At 41.1% G+C, this 22,857-nt stretch overlaps 1 protein-coding gene across 16 annotated transcripts in view; it reads left to right on the plus strand.

Moving 5' to 3' along the window:
* foxp1b (forkhead box P1b) overlaps window positions 1–22,857 on the plus strand; it is a 241,910-nt gene that overhangs the window by 203,971 nt on the left and 15,082 nt on the right. For 9 of the 16 annotated variants that reach the window (XR_009790041.1, XM_061783849.1, XM_061783851.1 and 6 more), the window contains 5 exons: window positions 3,134–3,271; window positions 3,418–3,507; window positions 6,954–7,104; window positions 14,944–15,130; window positions 20,970–21,077. Coding sequence is in view for 15 of the 16 variants with exons in the window: in XM_061783849.1 (XP_061639833.1) it covers window positions 3,134–3,271; window positions 3,418–3,507; window positions 6,954–7,104; window positions 14,944–15,130; window positions 20,970–21,077 (674 nt within the window). In the remaining variant the exon portion in view is untranslated. The remainder of the gene's footprint in view (window positions 1–3,133; window positions 3,272–3,417; window positions 3,508–6,953; window positions 7,105–14,943; window positions 15,131–20,969; window positions 21,078–22,857) is intronic. The other 7 variants (XM_061783858.1, XM_061783861.1, XM_061783856.1 and 4 more) reach the window with 4 other exon arrangements.

Here is a 22,857-nt window from a genome sequence, read left to right on the forward strand (position 1 = left end):
TAGAGAATAGGGGCGCATGAAATTTGGTGGTATAAAAGGACAATGTTTTGACCATAGATGTCAATCTTACATTGCTAAATTATTTTCGGATTTTTGCTCAATGTGACATATTTTTGGAAGTTGGACATGTGTATATATTATTTCCCAGTGTAAATGTGTATTCTATGAGTGTTTGTATTTGTCTAGCAGTCCTGGGGTTATACACTATATTGCCCCTGTCAGTCTGCGGCTGTGCAAGAATGTTTAAGGTTTTAAATGTTTGTATGGGAGGCACCTGGAGAGTGCCACACCTTCATGAAATTCATAGACATCAGCTATTTAAGGCATCCTCAGTATGTCCCCCCCCCCCCACCAACATCATCGTCATATTGGTCAGTAGATTAGAGCTGGGCTCACTGGATCCTTTCCGTTATTAGCCCACTAACAGTGTGTGTCATAGACTATCTTTAGATGGTAATGTATTTTTTGTAAATCATCTGGATTAATCCCGAAGATAACAGAGAGCGCCATATGGGAGTACTATGGCGTCTTGTGTTTGCGTTAAATGGGAATGATACAGAGGCCAGGGCAATATTTTCTAGTTAAAGTGCTCCCTCTTGCCCGCCCTCCCAGTAACACCCTGTTTTAGGCAGATTTTCACTCCTTCAGCACAGGATTAAATGGTAGTAGTTACATTGATCAATAGGTTAAGAAGCGTACAATCCCTCTTGCTGCTAATGACCTCTGTCGTAATAGGTAATAAAACGGGAGTCTGTAATGGGCTCTTGTTGGGATTTTGCTCAGAGCAAGCTAAAATATCTGTAGTTGCTGGAAATCACAAAAAGATGTAAAATAAAGTTGTAAAGAATTAAAGCGGTTAAAATTCAAAACAGTCTGTATGTCATTCTTCATTAAATTTGCAGTTTCTGTTCAAGAGGTGCTTGCGTGTAAAACCCTCATAATTTGAAGCATATACTTACTTTCTTGGGGTTAGACACTATTATGATGTCATTTTGATGTATAAAAAGCACAATTTAGCACGGTAACGAGAATACATGCGTTTAAAAAATGCATTTGTGACCAGAATGAGGAGAGAATGAATATCAATTACATTCAAATCACATGATGTTTAACATTTGCATGTCAGAAAATTGGGCCGTCGACTTGACCTTCAGAATAGTTCATAAAAATTAGTGATGCCAAGAGAAAAAAGACCTTGTAAGAAAATGACTGTGAAATTAGGGAATTAGAAAGGGGGTGTCTTTGCGGATGACAAGCCAAGTCATGTGCAAAACTCAAGATGAACTGCATATTAAGATACAATAGGGTAGGATGGGAGGATTAATATTGCATTTTTCTCCTCAACCCCCTGCTATGACCGCTGAAAATAAGTGCATTTGTTAGTCCTGCATTAAGGTTGAATCTCATTCATTCGCTCTTGGCTTGACAACCGCAGCTCGTTGCATGCATGTTGTTTGGTAAAGAAAGCAATACCTTCCTCCCTCTTGTTTGACATTACAGCACTCTTCTATGCATTTACAATACAGTACTGTTCATTGTACCTTTTTTCGTTATTGCTGTGCTATATAATGGGGCAAACCTAAAAGGTTATCGGTATGCAGGTGTATGTCACGGAAGAAATCTGTATTTCCAGAGAATTTCAAATCAAAATTGCTTTCAGAAATGCATGAAAATTCAAAATAGTGTCATTAGCCCAGCGATAAGTTCTGATACCATTCGAGTGACATTGACTATCAAACGTTATGCTTGCCTGACATCATCATTTTAACACATATTCAGGCAAATACACGTTGATTGTAAAAAAAATAAAAAATTCTTGGAGAAATCCCTATCACCCACATTAAAAAAAACATTTCTCTATTCTCTCATTCAGATGTCACGAAAAGGCATTTTTAATGTTATTGCAAATCACACCATTGAAAGGCAGCATGCACAGGACACAGGAGCAATTAAGGCACCCTGACAACCGTGGGGCCTTTTTAGTGTCACAACAAATCACTTATTTTGAAGAGACACGCACTCACACCTTTCAAGAGTTTGTTAGAGGTCTGCATGTTCTTCACCCTGGCTCCTCCTCCAGGCACTCCATATTGTCACAATAATACATCAATGTTGACAGCAACGCTAATGAAATGTTCTCACATGGCATGTCCTGTGTGTGCAACGAGGTTCGCGTCCTCAGGTATGGCTTATTTGCCATATTTTATAAATGGCAGACACAGGGAAGCATCACAGGAGATGCAGATCATTCTCAATTGGTGTTTGTGTGATAAAGGGATGTTGTTGAAAGCAGGAGGATGGATGTTCGGAGGTTAGCCATATACTCAGCAGGCATGAGTCATCCCTGGCCGTCATCTTCTTAAGTCCTCTTTAGTTTTCTTTTTAGTTAGATGGGTGGAGTGAAAAAGTATTTGCCCCCTTCTCAATGTCTTTGTTTTTTTAATTATTATTATTATTATTTAATTTTTTTTGTGTGCATATTTCCCCACTTTACAAATGTAAATATCAGACAAAGATAACCCAAGTAAACATAAAATTGTGATTTTATTTATTAATGAGAAAATATATATTCAAAGCTAAATGGCCCGGTGTGGAAAAAGTAGTTGGCTCCCTTGTTAAATCATGAATTAACTGTGGCTAATCACATTTTCGGAAAGCTGAGTTAATTTTTACTGACCACACACAAGCCTGATTACCTCCACAAGTTCAATCAATAAATCACTTCAATAGGACTTATCTGACAAAATTAAGTCAGCCAAAAGATCTCAAAAAGATGCAAAAAAAAAAAAAAAAAAAGCCACGATCCAAAGGAATTCAAGAACAGATGAGAAATAAAGTAACTGGCATCTGTCAGTCTGGAAAGGGTTACAAAAGCCATTTCTAATGCTTTAGGACTGCAGCAAACCACATTGCGGAAACTATGCAAAAAAAAGTATGAATTTGAGCAGGGGGAAATAGTTTTCACAGCACTGTATATGCATTCTTGTTGGGGAGTCTAACATTGACATCCACTCTGAAGAAAAGGGACCGATGCTAAATAGATTTTTTTGTTGGTTTTATTTCCTGTGGCTCACCGTTTTACCTTTTGGATTGGTGGACAATGCAACATAGTGTGCTGCCTTTTTCTGTACAGGTTCCAGTGTCAGTGGCTATGATGACACCTCAAGTGATAACTCCTCAGCAGATGCAGCAGATCCTTCAGCAGCAAGTCCTGAGCCCTCAGCAGCTCCAGGTTCTTCTCCAGCAGCAGCAGGCCCTCATGTTACAGCAGGTATGGCACAACAAATCAATTTCAAATAGTCTCCATTTGTGAGGAGGATCTGTTTCACAAAGGTGTACATTTCCTTGGAACTGCAATTATCCAAATGATTGGCGTGACAGACTTGATGTCATATCATCTCCCTGTCTTTTCTGTAGCAGCAACTCCAAGATTTCTACAAGAAGCAGCAGGAACAGCTCCACCTCCAGCTCCTCCAACAGCATGGAGGCAGCAAGCAGAATAAAGAGGTAGACTGACATCACTCCAACTGCCTGCCAGTATGAAAACCATTGACCAGACAGAGAGCATGGAAGACATGCGTGCTCCCTCCCTCAAACCCATCTGCCTTCAGACTGTGGTTGAAGCATGGAAAGGGGGGGGTGCACCCATGCTTCTGATTAGTATGTCAGACTTTCTGGTTAAATGGCAATGACTGAGTAATGATGTATAGTACTTTGGGGGAAAAAAAGATTCCTCTGCTGTCCCCCGTATGATATTTTCTAAGACACGAGCGCTCCTGAGAGTCGTGTGCAGGACATAATGAACGGCAAAGGGGAGCAAAGACGAGAATGTGGCACATATAAATCTGAGAGGCTTTTCTTGGTAATTAACATGGAAATGGCAGCGGATGAGAAGCCATGTAATTGTGAGATATCAGCACGGCGAGCGCTCCCAGCTTTGTTGTCTGTGTAGAGGTTTTTATTTCTTCCCCCATCTTTCTCGTTTGCACTCTTCGGCTCTCCCCAGTACAGCGGGGCATGCTCGTAGGCAGCAGCTTAATGCGTGCTAATGATTGGTGGATACGGGCATCACTATGGACAAAGCAAATTATTGTGCGGTCAGAAGAAGGTCAAAGAAAATCGGAATTTTCACTCGTCCCCATTGAGTTGAGTGTTTGGAGAGCAGAGGAAGCTTAGAAAACGGAGCCGTGTTGAAAGTAGGCACAATCAGGCATACTCGCGCTCACGTGCCTGCGTGCTGTCAAAGCTCCCAGCTTCAAAGACAAAGCTCCCTAATTAATGAACTGTGGGCTTCACTTTGGACAAGTTGCGGCATGATGCTCCCATAAATCAACATGACGGCACAACTCCTCGGCCTCAGATAGGGCCTGTCACTAAGTCGCATCTGATGTAAACACAAGAGGAGCAAGTGAGACAAAAAGAAAGGGGTGGAGGAGGCATGGGGGGGGGGGGGGGGGCAATTGATCAGTTGAATGGAGCATGAGAATAGAAGAAAAAATAACTTCTGAAGCATATTATGTATGATCACAGGAAATAGATGCAGCCCCGTGAGGCTTTCCCTCTCTGCTGTCTCTTTCCCTCTCCGCTCTTTTTTTTTCTGTGGCATTTCGAGAAGCCATCAAAAGACAGAATAAGAATTATGCTGTGACTCCCTAGTGGCTGCCAGACAATAACCCCCTGTTGTTGCATTGTGCCCCTTTTTATTTTAAAGACATCAAAATTTCATTTTTCAAAGATCTTTAACTTTATATTTGAAGCTTCACAATAAAGGCCTGCCAGTGCCACTCTTTATCATTTGTCAGGGACTATATTTTTCTCTCCCTTGTGCCACTTCTTGTTAACCTCTTATTTGGTCTGTTGGTTCTGATGGTTTTTATGTGTCTGCATGCTGGGAGTGCACAGGAGCCCCCTGTCATCTGACGGGCCCAGAAAACATGCAACGATGGGAGAGACTTAAATTAATTTGCAATACTCAGTGTTTAATTCTTTCTGGTTTTATTCCGGAAAGCCAACTTCTATTTATTAAGACTTTTGATGAAAGGCGTCGTTCCCTGTGAACTACCACCCCCGTAGCTAGATTTTTTTTTTTTTTTCCCCCCAGATTGTCAGGGAGGAACTAGCTGAGGGCAAACCACTAAAGAAACAAGAAACTTCTCTCGCACTAATGGCACTGAGAAGCCAACTACCTTTTGAATTAATCAGGCAGATCATAGAAAATCACAGTCCATCCGTATCCCAGAACCCTATCTGGGATCCTTGTCATGTCTCTCTCTCTCTCCTCATCTTTTGGATTAGATCACACATTTCAGCTGTAGCTGTTGTTCTTCACTTCCCTTCCTTCGTTAAAGCACCTTTCCCGTAGTTGACCCAATGAGAAGCCCAAAGGGTGGCCCAGTGGGCGGGGTGGGTGGGGTGGGGACACCCTTTTCACATTCATTTTATCTGGCAGCTGTTTGCCACCGAGACATTTTTGTATGCACTCAGTTGTGAGAAGTAAACAAAGTGTGATGTATCCTGTGTTAGCTAACAGGGTGCGGTACACAGCTTGGCACAGTTTTGAGTGCCCCCTTCTTTCCTCCCACTTGCTCTATTACTGGCCATGTACAGTCATGTGTGTTTGTTTTATAGATTGCAAAAGGAACCATGTGTCCTGATCCATACTGTACTCAAACCGATAGTCAAAAACATTTGTGGATCAGTTGAGGAGGATTAGAGACGTTTTTCTGTGGAACAATGATATTTTCCACGTACGAGAGATGAGGCATATGAGAAAATGTTGGTCTATGTTTTATTTGGACTTCCTCTCCATTCTATTAATTATTTGATTTACACGTCACTTCGTGGGTATTGTCACTTTTTTATTGACAACCAATAATAGAAGTATCAAACAGACGAAACAATTATTCTTCTCGGTAAATTGCAATATTGGAACATTGGTGGCTACAAAAGGGCTCTGCTGGCAGGGTTGCAACGGTGGTTACTAAGCCCTTACATTGAGTCATAAATTGCTATCTGAATCATGAATGGCATTAATGTAATCACTGTAGCTCATGGTATGAATGACTCTTGTTTCATTGTTTGCCCTCACCCCAAATCCTCATTATTTACATACAGTAAGTTGCATACATGTTAAATGCTGTTATGGTGGAAATCCATCACTATCCATCATCCATTTATGTAGACCAGTCGTCACCAACCTTTTTCCCGCCACGGACCACTTCATACTTTTTTTACGTGGACTGGCAACAATTCGTCAGGGTGGGTCTAGGTTGTGGGGTAATGGGCTGGGGGTGCTGATTGGAAGCTAATCGTCGCCGTGGTGCTGGGGTGGGGGGGGGTCGTGTGATTGGCATGTCCCACAAAGCTCCAAAAAAAATAATTATATATATGTATGTACAGTGGACCCCCGCATACACGCGGTCCAACACCCGTGGATTCACCTATCCATTTTATTTTATTTTTAGGGGGGGAACCAACCCCTGAAAACACTTATTGCCGGTTTATGCCCACTTATTTAATTATATTTTTTTTCGGGGGGTTAAAAAACGTTCTCTATCTGTAAGCCCTGGTACCGTTCCGTGGACCGGTGGTTGGCGACCACTGATGTATTGTAGACTATGATATTGCTGCTGTCGGCTGCAATCCTTGCATCTCCAAAAGCATCACTTTTCAATAATTTGTAAAAAATATTAATAAGTATAAGTAATAAGTATTCATTTGTGGAAAAATATGATAATGACATTTAAAAAAAAATTTGGACATAGGAGGATTCTGCCCGACAATAACGATATACATCTACAAGTATTATACAGGTTCAATTTACTTTTGGGTTTTTTTCCACTCCGTGTGGTCAATTTAGGCAATATTGTAAATTAAAGCCAGCTTTAAATATTAACACTGGCTCTTCGGCTACAATGACTGTGTTTTCTAAAAGTATGCATTTGTGTCTTTAGCAGCAGGTGTCAGCACAGCATTTGGCCTTCCAGCAGCAGCTCCTTCAGGTCCAGCAGGTCCAGCAGCAACATCTGCTCAACCTTCAGAGGCAAGGGCTGCTCACTATCCAGCCTGGACAAACGGGCCTGCCACTGCAGTCCCTCACACATGGTTCGTACTTTATATCACCACAACCTATTGAATTAGCATCTTATGCAGCTGTGCCACATCACTTGTTCATCAGAATGTAAGCAAAAGTGATATGTAGGGTTGTGCGATTTATCGATTTGATCCATTAATTTGAGTTTAAGATTTAAAAAAAAACAAAAAAAACTACATTTTCTAGTTTTCTAGTTCAAAGCATGTCTCCGCTTGACGTGCACACAACAGCATGGCTGCCAACAGAGGAGCCAGTTTACAAAAGCAGTCAGTGTTGCCAACTTAAGAGACTTGGTCGGCTTGGAAGCAAATATTTTTCAAAAAAGCTAATTTAATTCCTGCTAAGAAATAGACATTGACAGAATCATCAGTCAATCACGGTGAACATTGCCATGACATGTTTCCCATTTATCGATTGCGAAGGCAGTGATTTATCGACGTGCGAAACTTTTGACCCAAGGTATGTCCTTCCAAGCTGCAAATATTTTGCTCCGTTCACCATGCCTCACCTGTTAATATCAGAGAAAAGAAAGTGAGGGACTTGGGCCTCATAGTTTGACAGTCAATTTTATTATATTAAACTGTTGGGCAAATGTTAATTTAGCATATTTACATAAATGTTTTGACAAAGGGGTCATTTTCCAATAGGAAACACTTTTTTTCATATTACCTATTAAGGAGAAATAAAGCAACTCTCAAGATGTAAAAGAAACTAAAGAAAAAGCAAAACTTTGGAAATCAGGTTTTTGTGAAAACAAATGAGATTTTGCTTAAATGCATATTGCCCATCCCTGTTCATATTTAATATTAAGAGAAGTTATTCATATGTACAGTGACACCTGCCAAGCTATATCCAAAGCCCCATAACTCTAAGGCAGTTGCATTGCAAAGAACTTTGGCAAGGTTGGATTAAACATTCATAAAGTGTCAATGGGTTGGCTTGTTCGGGAGCCAGTATGTCTGTTTGGCCAACAAGTTTGTGTCTTTATTTATTCTTTTATTATTTGTTAAGGAGTGGTCCCCTTGTGACAAAAGACACTGTCGTAAGGGTTTCAGAATATGACATTCACTATTCATTCCCAGCGAAGACAAACAGTTTTGAAATAACAAGATAAGGGTGATTAAAAACAGGAGGGTTCAGAGGTGCTTAGGTAATAGGCACACACAAACACGTTTGTACAGTGGTGTTATTGTTTGGACTGGGTATGGAATCACTCATCCGCTTGGAGGCAATTGCCGTGGGCACAGGCGTGGAGCGCTGCTGTGTTGAGTGTGCTTTGCAGAATTGCTTTGTGTCAGATGTCTGGCAAACAAACACACACCCTTTGAGTAAAGCATTATACGGGTGATATGGCCAGATACTGTACTTTTAGTAGCTTTTGCAACAGTCCCACTACATCCTGTTTATACTGTGTCATCGTCATATAAATGAATGCCATGCAGCCTCACTCGCCGTGTGCGTGTGTGTGTATGTGCGTACTTCATTTGTCTTTATATTACATGTATTTAAAACCCATAAAAGTGCAGATGGCCATTAAAATATGTATTTTCTTTTCACATTTAGTTTTACCATATTTGCCTTTGTATGCAAAATGTGCAATGATGCCACTACATTTTTGTTAAAGCGCAAGTAAAGCCAACATTTCTTTTTGCAGGAATACGTTGTATGTGCCAGCACTAGTAAAAACACAGTACTCTGATTAATATTGCATTCGTGGAATAAGAATTAAACAGACAAAATTATCAATTTAAGGGAGCCGATATTTCCCCCTCTGCTGCAGACAGGAAGTGACATCACAAATCCTGTAGCGCTTTTGCCTGCTAATACAGTGCCATGATAAAGTATTGGCTCTTCCCAAATTCTTAGATTTTTGCAGAATTTCCCCACTTTAATGTTTAAGATCATCAAACAAATGTAAATATCAGACAAATATAACCTAAGTGAACTTAAAAGGCTATTCTTCAGCTGATGGCTGAACATTCTCCTTCAGGATTTTCTGCAGAATTCGTGATTCCATCAATCACAGCAAGTTGTCCGGGTCCTGAAGGAGAAAATCACCCCAAGACCATCACACTACCAACACCATGTTTGACTGTTGGTGTGATGTTCTTTTTCTGAAATGCTGTGCTACATTTATGCCAGATTTAATGAGAAACACACCTTCCAAAAAGCTCAACTTTCATCTCGTCGGTTCATATATTATTCCCCCAAAAGTCTTGCGAATCATTCAGATGTGGGGTTTTTTTGTTGTTGTTTTTTTTCCCAAAAGTAAGACGAGCCTTTATGTTCTTTTAGGACAGCAGTGGTTTTCACCTTGGAACTCTGCCATGCATGCCATTTTTGCCCAGTCTCTTCCTGATTGTTGTGTCATGAACACTGACCTTAACTGTGGCAAGGGAGGCCTTCAGTTCTTGAGAAATTGTCCTCAGTTCCTTTGTGGCCTCCTAGATGAGTCTTAGCTGGTCTCTTGGGGTCTAATTGTAGGACAGCCACTCCTGGGAAGGTTCACCACTGTTCCATGTTTTCTCCATGTGAGGATAAAGACTCCCCCTATGGTTTACTGGAATCCTAAAGCTTTACAAATGGCTTTTGTAAACTTTTTCAGACTGATAGATGTCAATTACTTTTTTTCTCGACTGTTTTGGACTTTCTTTGGATCGTGTCATTTTGTTGCAGCTTTTTTAGATTATTTGTCCGGCTTGATTTTGTCGGGACATATTACTTTTTCACACAGGACCAAGTAACTTTGAACTTTGATATTTTTTTTCCCCTTAATAAATGAAATCTCCATTTAAAAACAGCATTTGAAGTTCACTTGGGTTATATTTGTCTGATATTTACATTTGTAGGGAAACTATGCAAAAATATAAGAATTTGAAAAGGGGGCCAATACCTTTTCACAGCACTGTAAATTACGTTTGAGTAAGCCTGGTTTGTGAAAAACGGATTGGTAGGAACTGCAACGGTGTCAGGCTGGCAGCATCAAATGTAAGTGGGCAGATTCATTTTTGCCTATTAAAGCAGTCCGCCAGCTGTCACAAGTCTATCGGGCACTCGCCGCTCACTACGGCCGAGCGGCCGTGCTCGATGACTGGCCAGCTGGGTGCGAGAGGCTGAAGGCCGAGCTGCTAGCCATTAGCCGCTAATGCCGGCGAGCTGCTGCCGTATTCGCCAATTTTAATCAGTGACAGCATAATTAATAAGGTTGTTTTTTTTGTTGCGTATTAACTTGGCGATTGAACATGATTTCGGGAGGGTGTTGTGTGGATGTTGGTGGCAACAGTACTTGAGTATATGATGGCAATATAAGGTGTAATAGATGTATATTTGGAATATAATAGAAAGTTTAGACATCTTAGGTTTCGGTCCCCTTTAAGGACAGACCTCCCTTCTTTGTTCATTTGTAATAAAAATTCCAACGCCTCCGTTTTTCCAAATGAATTATATTAAAACCGATTATGGATCCATTCTCTTTGGTAGTGTCTTCATTAGTTTTTGTTTGGCTCAACCAGCCAAACCCTGGGTAGTTTTTTTCTCACAATCCATTGATGTTTTACTCCATGCCTTTGACAGCTGTTAGGTTACTTAAGCTAGTGTTTCAGTTCCCCCATTTGTCTTTCTATTCAACACATTTTCTGCTTGACTGTTTGAAGTTATTGATGACCTTTCTGTTTTCCACATCACTTAACTCTTTCATGCATCAGTGGGCTTGGCCTATGGTGCTGTGATCTAATCTACAATATTCGGCTTGCATTTAGCACTGCGTCGCAAGTGATGACTTGATCTGCTCTATCTGGGCTCCAGTGATCATGGATTCAAACTCAGGCGTAATAAATTGGCATGCCTGTCTTACTCTTCTTTTGCTCATTATAGGAACTTGCTATTAATACAATGATTTTGTAAAGCTATTACTCACAGTCTACAATATTCTTCTTTTTCATAAGTAAAGCTAAATACTGTTCATTGTCCAAAATGATTCATACCCTGGCCAAATTCTGAGGTAATTGGCTCAGAGCTCTTGTCTCTGGAGGTTGAGCAGATGTTGTGCATTTTTTATTTTTGAATGGGTGGAAAATGATGCGGGGAAGGGGCAAAAGAGTGTAAACGTAAAATTTTATTGAAAGAGATACCAAAGACAAATATTCACTATTCATACTCTTTCTCATTTCTGGCATATCATGTGCTCTAAATGTATATAAATGTATACAGTAGTTGATGGGAATGCTCTAGATATGCTATTATGCTTCCCCCAAATTGTAACGTAAAAGTAAATTATATGAAATGTATTTATTTATATGAAATATATATGTATTTATGTGTAAATGATGCATATTTTTAATAACATTAATTCTTTATTCTGTCAGTTCCATCAAAAAGATTCCAATTTACCAAATAACAGTTGACTTGAACTGAGAGATTGGCCAGTCTATAAATAATTTGGGGCTTAACTCTATAACCACGAAAAATATAGGAGAAAAGAGTGTTAAAGCTTTTGTTTAGCTTAATGTGTTTTATATTAGCTTTTTGTATCATCTGTTTCCTAAAAAAAAATAAAATGACATAATTAATGCTTTCCAATTGGCTGTTGGAATTTAGTGTAAGCCTGTAGATAACAAATTTGAGTGAAGCACAATTTGAGATTATCCATTTCTGTCGCCGTAAATTCTTTTGACGGTAATGTTCAAAGTCTTGGAAGCAGTTAGACGATATCTGTTATAAATTATAACAATTTGCTAAGGGGGATAAAACCCACCCCCCACCTCTCGCCACCACCACATGCATACACAGTTTCACACACGCGTCCTCTTGACCTGATAAGAGAGTTGCCAGTTGTTTTGTGCGCACATTGCTGAAGGGTTGAATATGCGTTTCATTTTAAATCCAAAACACACACAGCATCTGCACACTGTGGCTAAAATGGCCTCGCGCCCCTATGAGTTTGCACTGCAAGAGGGCTAGTTGCCGCACATCATCATTTAAGTTGTCTCCGAGAGGCCAGTGGGACGGTGACAAGACAAATTTGCCGGTAATACGAAAGCAAAGAATGTGGCCAGCCATGAAGTGCCCACAGAACAGCGGCACATCGGGGACAGCGGTGGGTAATGCGGCCGACCTGTCAGTGATTGATACGTCCAGCCGTAGGTTACTGGTAATAGTTCCTGCAGCAAGAAGCAGGACATATTTCAGGCCTAGGGGTGCATATCAGCGGGCCAGTGATTACTGCAACATAAACAGAGGTGCAGTAAGGTCCCAGCCTGACGGAACAATAAACTAATAGCAATGTCACTGTCCCCCCATGACACTGGCACTGTGTGCGAGGAGTAACAGCCCGGTCGAAAGAGCCCAGAGCACTAGGGGCCATTTTTTATTTCTAGCATGATGGCCTGCAACTGATGTCATTATGAACCTTAAATCAACTTTCTGCTTGCTTGAACATGGTCACCTGGGTACAGGGGGACAAGGACAAGAAGAGGTTGAAGTGCCCGGCCCGTCTCAGTGCCAGAGCTACCTGCCGGGGTAAAATTGAGTTGGGAGGCCGGTGATCAATCAAGTGTCCCAACAACATACATTTTTTACGTGCTTGTCTGTATTTTCCCTTCGTAATGAGGGGAATAGTTGTGTTGAAAAATGAAAAGGGAAAAGATAAACCAATCCATTATTTTAAAGACGGACAAACTGCCAGACCAGGAGAGAGGATTGTATGGATCAATGTCATTATGTCCCACTGTAATCAGATGGAGGTATCTGCAAAGCAACTCAATTGTTCAAACGTAAAAACTAATATGCTCATAGAAATTTGTGTAATGGCATTTTGTTGTCATTTATGTGAAATGGTGAGCCATAGATGTTGCTGAAGTTTTCGAGGAAAGGGTGCGATCAAAGTGGTGAGAGGTAAGAGAGAGAAATGAAACAGACTAGATCCAGAAAGAGACACCTTTGTCCCACTCGGTTAGCTCTCTCATCGGCCTACTCTATCCATTGCGGTTTCATCTGAGTAAACAGTCGTGTCGGGGTCACCAGGACTGTGTGGTAATTGAGCCAGTGTGGGCCGCCCTGTCAAGTATATCGGCTAAAAATACATCGCCCGCTGTCACCGGGCACCAAGTGGGGTGGGGGGGAAATGATTGTTCCTGCTGTCCAAGTGCAGGACACAACCATCAACAGTGACCTTCTCTTTCTTCTCAAAAAGAACATAAAAAAAAAAAAAGAACTTTTGCCTCAAATTCTCTTTTATAGCATGAAAACCTCAATGGAACATTTAGTAATGTAATTGTAAATCAGCAAGCAGGGGATTTGCATGCTAAAACACAGGCAGCAATATTAAGCATGTTTTGCCTGTCATGGGCGTGCACTTCGATTAGAACTCAGCAAGGCGTTGAAGGGAAGAAGGGAAAACACATGCAAGCGGAATAAGAGCGAGCGAGCGTGTGGAAATATTTGAATGAGGAAAGACACTCCTTGGAACGTGGAAAGGTTATTGATATGTCCTGCAATAATTTCCTGCTCTTTGATATGCAAACGATCTAGTGTGAATTTAGAGCAATCCTATCAGACTCATTTCACACTTCTTAGCCCTTGCGTCTCTCTGGAGTCCTCCGCCTCATTAGGCCAATGTTCTCCATTACCAGCATAATTAAAATCTTTAGTAGCTTATCAAATTAAAAATATTTTTGCTGATCGTACTGAGATCTTCACCTCACATTTATTTTCCACAACAGGAATAAATTAAGACTAAGCATTTTGCATACAATGTATTACAATTTGGTGCTTGAAAGGAGCACTTCTGATATCTATAGAGCTGCTGATGAGAAACGGGGAGGGGGATTTGGAGACTATAAACTCAAGTAGATAAGCATGTGTAAATCATCTTTCATTGAACACTGTTCATTTTGAGAATGGGTTTAATTAATTGTAATGTTAAGTGAGTGGCTTTTTCTCTGCACCCCACATATGCAAGGAGTTCTTTCACCATGCTTTAAACGTGGATTAATTCAGCATACGAGATTGGAATATCCACACATTTCTGCGTAGTTACCCTGTTTCGTATTTTTACGTTTTTATTTTAAAAGTGGGTTACCCAAATGCCCACACAAACAGCCACAGAGTCCACACACAGGAGGTCTTAATTTAAAAAAAGAAAACAACAACAACAAAAATCCTTCTTCATTTTTGCCAAATGATGATAGTGCAGTGGCTAAAATGCTATAAATGGCCACAAACTATATGGAGTGCTGACAAAAGATCTATTAACTGTCCAAAACAGTATTATGCATTCGAGTTTGCTGTCAGTCCTATGCAGACACACACACACACACTCACACACTGGAGACGTGTCGTCAACACACCAACAATGTCAACGGTCTTCAAGGGATTTAATTTTGAAAGAGCCGTGCTAGCTGCAGTGTGCTTGACTTGTTAAATGAGGTTTAAGTCTTCTGTGTCAATTGGAGGCGGTGCAGAGCTTTAAGTATTTTGCACATTAATGCGCTTTTGAGAATATTACCCCAGGGTCCTGTTTCTCAAAGAGGCAGGGGGCATGTTTTCTAGTGTTGCTGTTGTAAACTTATTGTTGTGTGCGCACTACACAAAATGATGGCCATTATTCAGATTTCATGCCTTGTCTAAATGTTAATTATTTTACTCTGAGCATGAAATTTGCGTGAGTACAAGGGATTTGTGTACACAAACATTATCCAAATGACAGAGGAATTGGGGAGGAGGGAGAAGTACTTGCTTGAGATTCTAATTAATACACGGTTTTGTTTACAGACAAATGATTTAATTAAATGGCAATGACGAGAGTTGGATTAGCTGCTAATTGAGTTTATTATCCAATTTGTTTGTTCCAGGCATGATTCCTGCAGAGCTGCAGCAGCTATGGAAGGAGGTAACAAATGCTCATGTGAAGGAGGAGCACAACAGCAGCAACAATGGCCACCGGGGCCTTGATCTGTCCTCCCCGGCACCACCAAAGAACCCGCTCCACAACCAGCATACTCCCACCAATGGACAGTACATGAGTCATAAGAGAGAAGTGTAAGCCCCTACCTTTTTGTCTGCCTCTATGAAAATCATATTTACATACACTCACCAAGAGTTGTTCTAACAAATCAAAAGATATTTAATTTTGACCTACGCCATCAGAAATGACTATTACCACTATTGGATTTTTAAGTTCCTACTGTAAGTGTGCATTGAACATACATCATCCATCCATCCATCCATTTTCATCTTAACAGTTGTGATTGTTTAATATAACCTTTATATCTATTTTTGTGGCTAGGGAGCGTATATCTCACAGTGAGTCCTCATCAGTGAGGACACACTGGCGTTGCTGGAGATTTTATATAATGTACTTTCTTACATATTTCTCATTAGGTCGCATAATCTCCACAAATTCCAATGTCCCCATGAGCTTTGGACTGTTTCGAATCAATTTCGATTTCATTTAATATTGCAGTAGTGTTAATGAGGGGGTCAAGTCTACCATTCTGTCATTCAGAGTGCCTTTATTTGAGAACACTATAGCACATTAGCAGTGTGTTTAAAGCTGAAACACGCATGCTGAAGTTCTTTCTTTTTGGTATCATCAACCTGATTAACCTAACTTGTCAGGCAGAAAACCAAGTTGCTCCAGTATTTACTGAAAAACTGTGGTAGCGTTATCATATTTTCAAAATCAAAGATAGCTCATCCGTGAATGTTATTTGCTTTAAAAGATGTGCGTTTCTGTCATAGGGAAGGAATTAGTTTGGCATCTTACACGTTTGCTCGTTTTCTTGCACCAACTCCTGATCTTTGAACAGCTCGCGAGGAGCCTCCAGGCACCATGAGCTCACTGAATAACATCTGACTGACTGATCAAAACGCATGTGTCATTAAGAAAGCGAAGTCGAAAATACAACATCTTTAACACTATGAGTGAGAGCACCTTTGGAGGTGAAAAGCAGCTGATTGTGGGTGCGTGCGTGCGTGTCTTATAGTGACACGGTATGATTCATCAGTGGTGAGATGGAAAAAAGTTTGGCTTTTCCGTTTCCCGATGCATTCCATATTATGTGTACAAACAACATTTGTACCATTTTTCAAAGATCACCCAGCCCAATCAAAACGTTTTATACGGTAGAAAATAATCTTATTCACGGACGTTCAGGGCTTCATTGAGTGGAGGCTTAATGTTTCTTTGTGTGTGTGTACACCTGTGCATGTGTCGTTGAAGCAATGTGTAGGGGATGATATTGACTCACTCACTCCATCACACATGGTCACAAGTGAGCAAACAAGGCGAGCATCAGTGGAACACGGAACATCGAAGAAGACGTAGCGCTCGAGCTTGCAAGCGCTGACTGTCAGAGATTAAAGAAGATGTCAGCAGCAGTTTAGCACGAAAGCTTAGGTGAAGACAGCATTCTCAGATGGAATATTCTCCTACTAGTGATGTTGTCATAGTATCTTAGATCTGTCAGAAAACCAAGCAGGTGACTCTCTGCGACCGAAATGTGTCATAACAGATACAATCTAAAGTCAATCATTGCTTAAATAGCATCAGATTAACATATTTATGAATGAGCTAATCAGATACTATTCAACAACAACAACTAACAGCCTGTGATTTAAACGAGATAGTAGTTCTAAGTGTCTTAACGTGTCGAATTTAAACTACCGCCAAGATCATGATACTGTACATTTAATTTTGATCATGCAGACCAAGTACGCCTAAACACAAAACCATTAAGCATTATTTGAAGCAAATCTTTGAGAAAATGACTGCATAATAATCTAGGAATTAAAAAATCAGTCTGAAGAAAATGGCCTGGGTGTAAACGGAGAGCATCAACTCATCTTGCCGATGCTGAACTTAATGAACTTTTAATTGATGTGGTTTCGCAAGTCCTTTTGTCAGGCAACAGAAACACGCCTCTCCTCTGATGGACCTGTTTTCCCGACTGGCTTCAGATTGGTTTACAGCAGGCCCTAAGTACCATGTAGTTAGTTTCATGTGTCATATAAAATCTGGCCAGGCACGACGACGCCTGCAACTAAAACCTTAAGTGCATCCACAGGAATCACTCATCAGCTTTGCACTTCCGTCTTAAGGAAGGAGGAGAAATTCAATCACTGCCATCTTGACACACCGTAGCCGCGGCACACGCTGCTGCTTTGAGTTGTCTTTAAGAACACTTGGCAAACAGGCTTGGATCAGGCTTCTGTCTCTGAATAGCATCTCTGAAATGGGTGGGTCTGTGTGTCAGTGTTTGTGACACACTGATTGAAATACCCTTGTGAGTCTGTTCGTTTGTATTCACCGATTTGCTTATTTGAATGAAATGTGTCTGATGTGTGATCTGACACAAATTCCCTATACACTTGGAACATCCTCACAATACAATTGGCCCACTTTTCTTCCCAACCTTCATCAGTAACCACATCTTGGGAACTGTAACAAAGCAATCTGTTAAACAGATAAATAATCAGATTTGGCACTGCAATTACATCTCTCTTTTCCATTCATACATTAAAATATGACAAGTAAAACAAGATGACAAAGGGGATATGTATAGAGCAGATAAAGTGCTAAGGCCACGAAAGGTGAAGCCGATTGCTGAATGTGTGAAGTAGGCCAAACGCGCGAGATCTATAGGATAGTTTTGTGACTGACTTTACACGCTTTCTCCAGGCTCTCACTTGTCAATACAGTGGGCCTATTAACACATTCACACACACACACACTCATAGATAACAACTAAAAAACAGCACAGCAAAGGCTTTAGATTTGTCTCTCTCAGTTCCTGCTTCTCCAAAAGAAGCCAATATCATGGTTGTCCTCGGTTACAATATAATTTACGCGTTCTACCCTCAGGCTGCCCCACAAACTAGCATTGTGAAAGACGTGTCATTGGTGCACATCAAATGTAACACCAAAGACCATTTTCTGTTTTTTAAGCTGAATTTGGTCTCACATATGTAAAACCACAACACAAATATATCTCATCTGGCGTTACTGCTGTTTACCGTCCACTGATTAAAGTGGTATTTTGCTACCATCCCCAGTTCTTTGTGCTCGCTAATTCCTGGTGAAAAAAAAAATTATATATATATATATATCAATACAGAATTAACCAACAAGTGTGCTCACAAAGGAGTTTAAAAATCTATGAGTATTTAAATTAAAAACCAGGCTTACTGTCACCAACATGACATTTTCATTGCTAATGCTCATTGTACTCAACTATTTAGGAGCTAAATCTGAACAAAGATTGTAATCTGAATGCATGACTCAAAACTGAACCAAAAACATAATTTGACTTGGCGAGGGGAAACCCCCTTCTTAGCACATTGATGAATGTTCCCAACCTGAAATGCAGACGCTGCCAGCAAAAAAATATACAAATATGTTATGCAAGCATAATAAACAGGATATAGATACAAAGAAACTCCAGGTACGTGAAGTACAAGATTAAAGGATAGGACAAATAGAGGAATAATGATAAGTGTATTCACTGTAGATACATCCTTTTTCGAGCAATTGTAAGACACTATAAAGAGTAAAGTGCATCAGTTGTTTCAGCACAGTATTCGTGTTTAGCCTGTTGTCAGCCGAGGTAAGAAGCAGCGGCGCTGTGCACCCGTGGGCGACAAGAAGACCAGGTGGTAGCGATATAGGCCAGTCCCCCAGGCTGTTGTAGCTGAGAGTTGTATGTCCTGTATAGTGCTTGATTCCATATGGCTGACTGTCTTGCTCTCGTGGTAGCCTCCCCACTAGACCACTTTCTCAAGCGCTGATTGGGATAACATTCGTTCTACACCTCTTGCCATATGGAAGATGTTGTAAAGTTAGTTTTTCATAGACTTTCCCGCTATTGCATATGATTATACTCACCCATACGCTTGCCACCTATGGTTGCTCGTCAGCCCCTGGTGACATGGATTGGCCACTAGATAAATTGAAAGCAGGTAGGAATGTTTGCAGTTTTTGCTCAATCTGTAAACGATCCGTTGCTTTTCATGAAATGGAAATGTACACAACACCTGCTGTTCGTACAGGGACCGAACAGCCCGTAATTATGCGGTCCGGTACCCCGTCCTCACGGAGCACCCTCCATAGGACTCCCTGAGGGACGCGGTCGAACACCCTCTCCAAGTCCACAAAGCGCATGTTCTGGTTGGGCAAACTCCCATGCACCCTCCAGAACCCTGCCAGGGTTGTAGACCTGGTCCACTGTTCCACGGCCGGACGAAAACTCCATATTCCAGGACAGTAAATCTTATTTCAATCTAAGCTACTGCCACCAATGTGAATTTACAAAGTATTTGATTCTTGTAAACGGGTCACATTTTGTAAATTCAATCCTTTTAGCAATACAGTTATTTAACCATTTCATAAGACTGTGAAATACAGTCATTCGTTGTCATTGTTGTTTGCTATCCCTGGTGATTTTTGCGCCAGAGGGATATCCACCCTGGACTGGTTAACAGCTAATAGCAGAGCACATATAGACAAACAACCATTCACACTCATATTCACACCTACAGAAAATTTAGAGTATCTATTCAAGCTAATATCTATGTTTTTGGAATGCAGGAGGAAACCAGAGTACATGCAGAAAACCCACACAAGCATGGGGAGAACCCCCACCCTCAGAACTGTGGGGCAGATGTGCCAACCACTTGTTCCATGCCACTATCCTGATTATAAGTATGTGTAAATAGGTCCAACTGCAGAAATCGTGTAAAGTTTGTCTGTGGTTTCCCACTGGCAACAGTTGTTGCCGAGTTTCTAACCTATATTTTCACTAACCAACATAAACTGAAAAAAATCATACATATTATATACTAGGTATATCCATCCATTCTCTGAGCCGCTTATCCTCACAAGGGTCGCGGGAGCGCTGTAGCCTATCGCAGCTAACATCGGGCGGGAGGCGGGGTACACCCTGAACCGGTTGCCAGCCAATCGCAGGGCACGTATAAACAAACAACCATTCGCACTCACATTCATACCTACGGGCAATTTAGATTAATAATAATAATTTAATTAACCTAGTTGATTGAAGACTCTAAATTACCCGTAGGTGTGAATGTGAGTGCGAATGGATGTTTGTTTATATGTGCCCTGCGATTGGCTGGCAACCAGTTCAGGGTGTACCCCGCCTCCTGCCCGATGTTAGCTGGGATAGGCTCCAGCGCTCCCGCGACCCTTGTGAGGATAAGCGGCTCAGAAAATGGATGGATAATTAACCTACCACGCATGTTTTTGGGATGTGGGAGGAAACCGCAGTGCCTGGAGAAAACCCACGCAGGCACAGGGAGAACATGCAAACTCCACACAGGCGGGGCCGGGAATCGAACCCCGCTCCTCAGAACTATGAGGCAGACGCTCTAACTAGTCCTCCACCGTGCCGCTACTAGGTATATAATATACAGTATTAGTATTATACAGTATATTATACAGTTTTTATATAGTATCCAGTATTAGTGTTCAAACTGCGCGTAATGTTATAGTGACTTGCAGTAATATTTTTGCCATGAACCCTTGGACCTACTATGCTACTGTATTTGACCGTTGGTCATGATGGTGGTAATTGGAGCGCTCAGATATTTTTTTTAGGTGGTACTTGGTGTCAAAGCTTTGCGTGCTATTGCTCTATTATAGCCGATGGTTTCTACTGCATGTAGTGTATTTGTATTGATTGGTTGAAGCAGATCAAAGTGTTCACATCACAAATGACCACAAGTGATGGTCCTGAGCATATACGGTAGCCATGTGCTTACAACAATGACATAGTCTTTCGTCATATGTGTACAGGTATGTGTGACTATCTGAGCGACGAAAAAGTTAAGTTGCATACTGCATTTTCCCGTATTTGTCCCTCAGATCCACAGTAGAAGACTGCCACCCCCACAGTCATCCGCTATACGGTCATGGTGTTTGCAAGTGGCCTGGATGTGAAGCAGTGTTCGATGAGTTCCATTCCTTCTTGAAGTAAGTCAAAGGCATACTCAGCTGCAACGCTGTCCTACATTTCAAGTGTGTGTCCTCGCTTTTGGTCGATTACACGTTTTGTGACAGCATCCACACAAATGCACTGTAACAAAAGCTAGTTGTTATTCCTGAGTGGGTGCCTGGGACAGTCCTCTTTTGACAAGGGTATGGAGCCCGAGTCTCCCTTGGAGGACACCATGGGCCTCTAATTCCTGTGATAAGTGCAGTTCCCATGGTGATGGGGACCATTTTTCCCAAACAAACAACCGTAGGATGTTTATCCGTAGCAGGCCACACTTTGGGCGCGCTGCATGTTTGCCCTTGTCATCGGACCATGGGGATTTGTTGTTTGTCTTTGACTGCTTTCCTTGCTTTGTGGTCTTTCTTATACACTTTGTATGTCTTACATTTAGTCTTTTTTTACTCCACAGTTTTTCAGCATTTAATTGTTGTCCACTCCATCCCTGCATTCTTTGCCAATATTTAACCATGTGTGCTTGTAGCTCTTTATCTTAGACAGAAACACCTGCTTTGAAATGACAACTCAGGAACAGATTAGACCCTGTTCAGCGAGGCGCAGACCGTTGTTGTTTTACATCATGACTCCCTGCCTGAGACCCCAGGTTTGCTTATCAACCCGGTGTGCAGCGTGCTCTTGTTAATCCAGCTCATAACAGCGCCATGGTTACGGAGAGGATGAAAACATCTGCCTTGTGGCAGCAGATCAATGGCTCGCTGTCACCCCGGATTAGTCTCACTTTAAACAAGATATGACACAATTCCATTATCCAAAAACAAGCACTCGCACAGTTCCCCAACAGACACAGGGAGAAAGGTGTCATGCAGGGCAGCCTGAGAAACGGCCGAAGGTTTGATGCTTTGTCAATATTTTGGATCCTCTTTTGATAGTTTGCATAAATTCACTCATATTACAGCTTGCATTTGAAATGCTCATGACACAATATTGTTTGCTAGTAACTATGAAGTGTACAGTGCAGTTTGCAAAAAAAAAAAAAAAGCAAAGAATGGCTTTGTATTTTCATGTAATTGTAATAAACCTGTATTAAACTATGCATTACACCCCCAAACGTACTCACACACAGGCATATATTTTGGCTTTGGGGGGGATTGCCTGTAAATCATTCACTCTTTATTGTATTCTGACAATGCCTCACTCTTTGTTTATAGAAGCGAAGGGAATTAAATTCTGGGCACACAGTAGAACTCTCCCTAACAATGTCTGTAAGTGCACTCTGCTTTGTTTTTACAAGTGTTTTTATCATGGCAACATCTTGTTTACTTTAGTTGCCTGCTCAAACTGCTTGGAACATGTTAAGAAAACATTTGGGGAGTCTCTACAAAGCTGCCTTTGTCTAACACCAGGCCAGTGTGCGAGCAGCTCACCAAGGTGTTAGCTCCCAAAACCTTAAGCACTTCCACATGAAGCCAAGCAACTGATACTGCAGGCCTCTGAAAAGAATACAAATAATAACAACAACAACAACAACAAAAATGGATTTAGGGCACTAAAATGATTTTACCAGTCTCCTACGGTTGGAATAATTGTTGAAACTTTTCAGTGAAGTATCAGTCTGTAAGTGTGGCGTCAGCAGAAAACACACACTGCCTACCAGACAGAAAGGAAGGTGAGGAGGACTCTTAACGCCAGATTTCAGCTCCACATGCCAACAGTAACAACTAACACGGTCTGAAATGTTGTTTTAAACTGCGTGTGTATTTATTCTGTTTGAAAGAAAACATGACATACCTATCTTGACAA

Source organism: Phyllopteryx taeniolatus, chromosome 9 (genome assembly GCF_024500385.1).
Source record: "Phyllopteryx taeniolatus isolate TA_2022b chromosome 9, UOR_Ptae_1.2, whole genome shotgun sequence".
Taxonomy (NCBI): domain Eukaryota; kingdom Metazoa; phylum Chordata; class Actinopteri; order Syngnathiformes; family Syngnathidae; genus Phyllopteryx; species Phyllopteryx taeniolatus.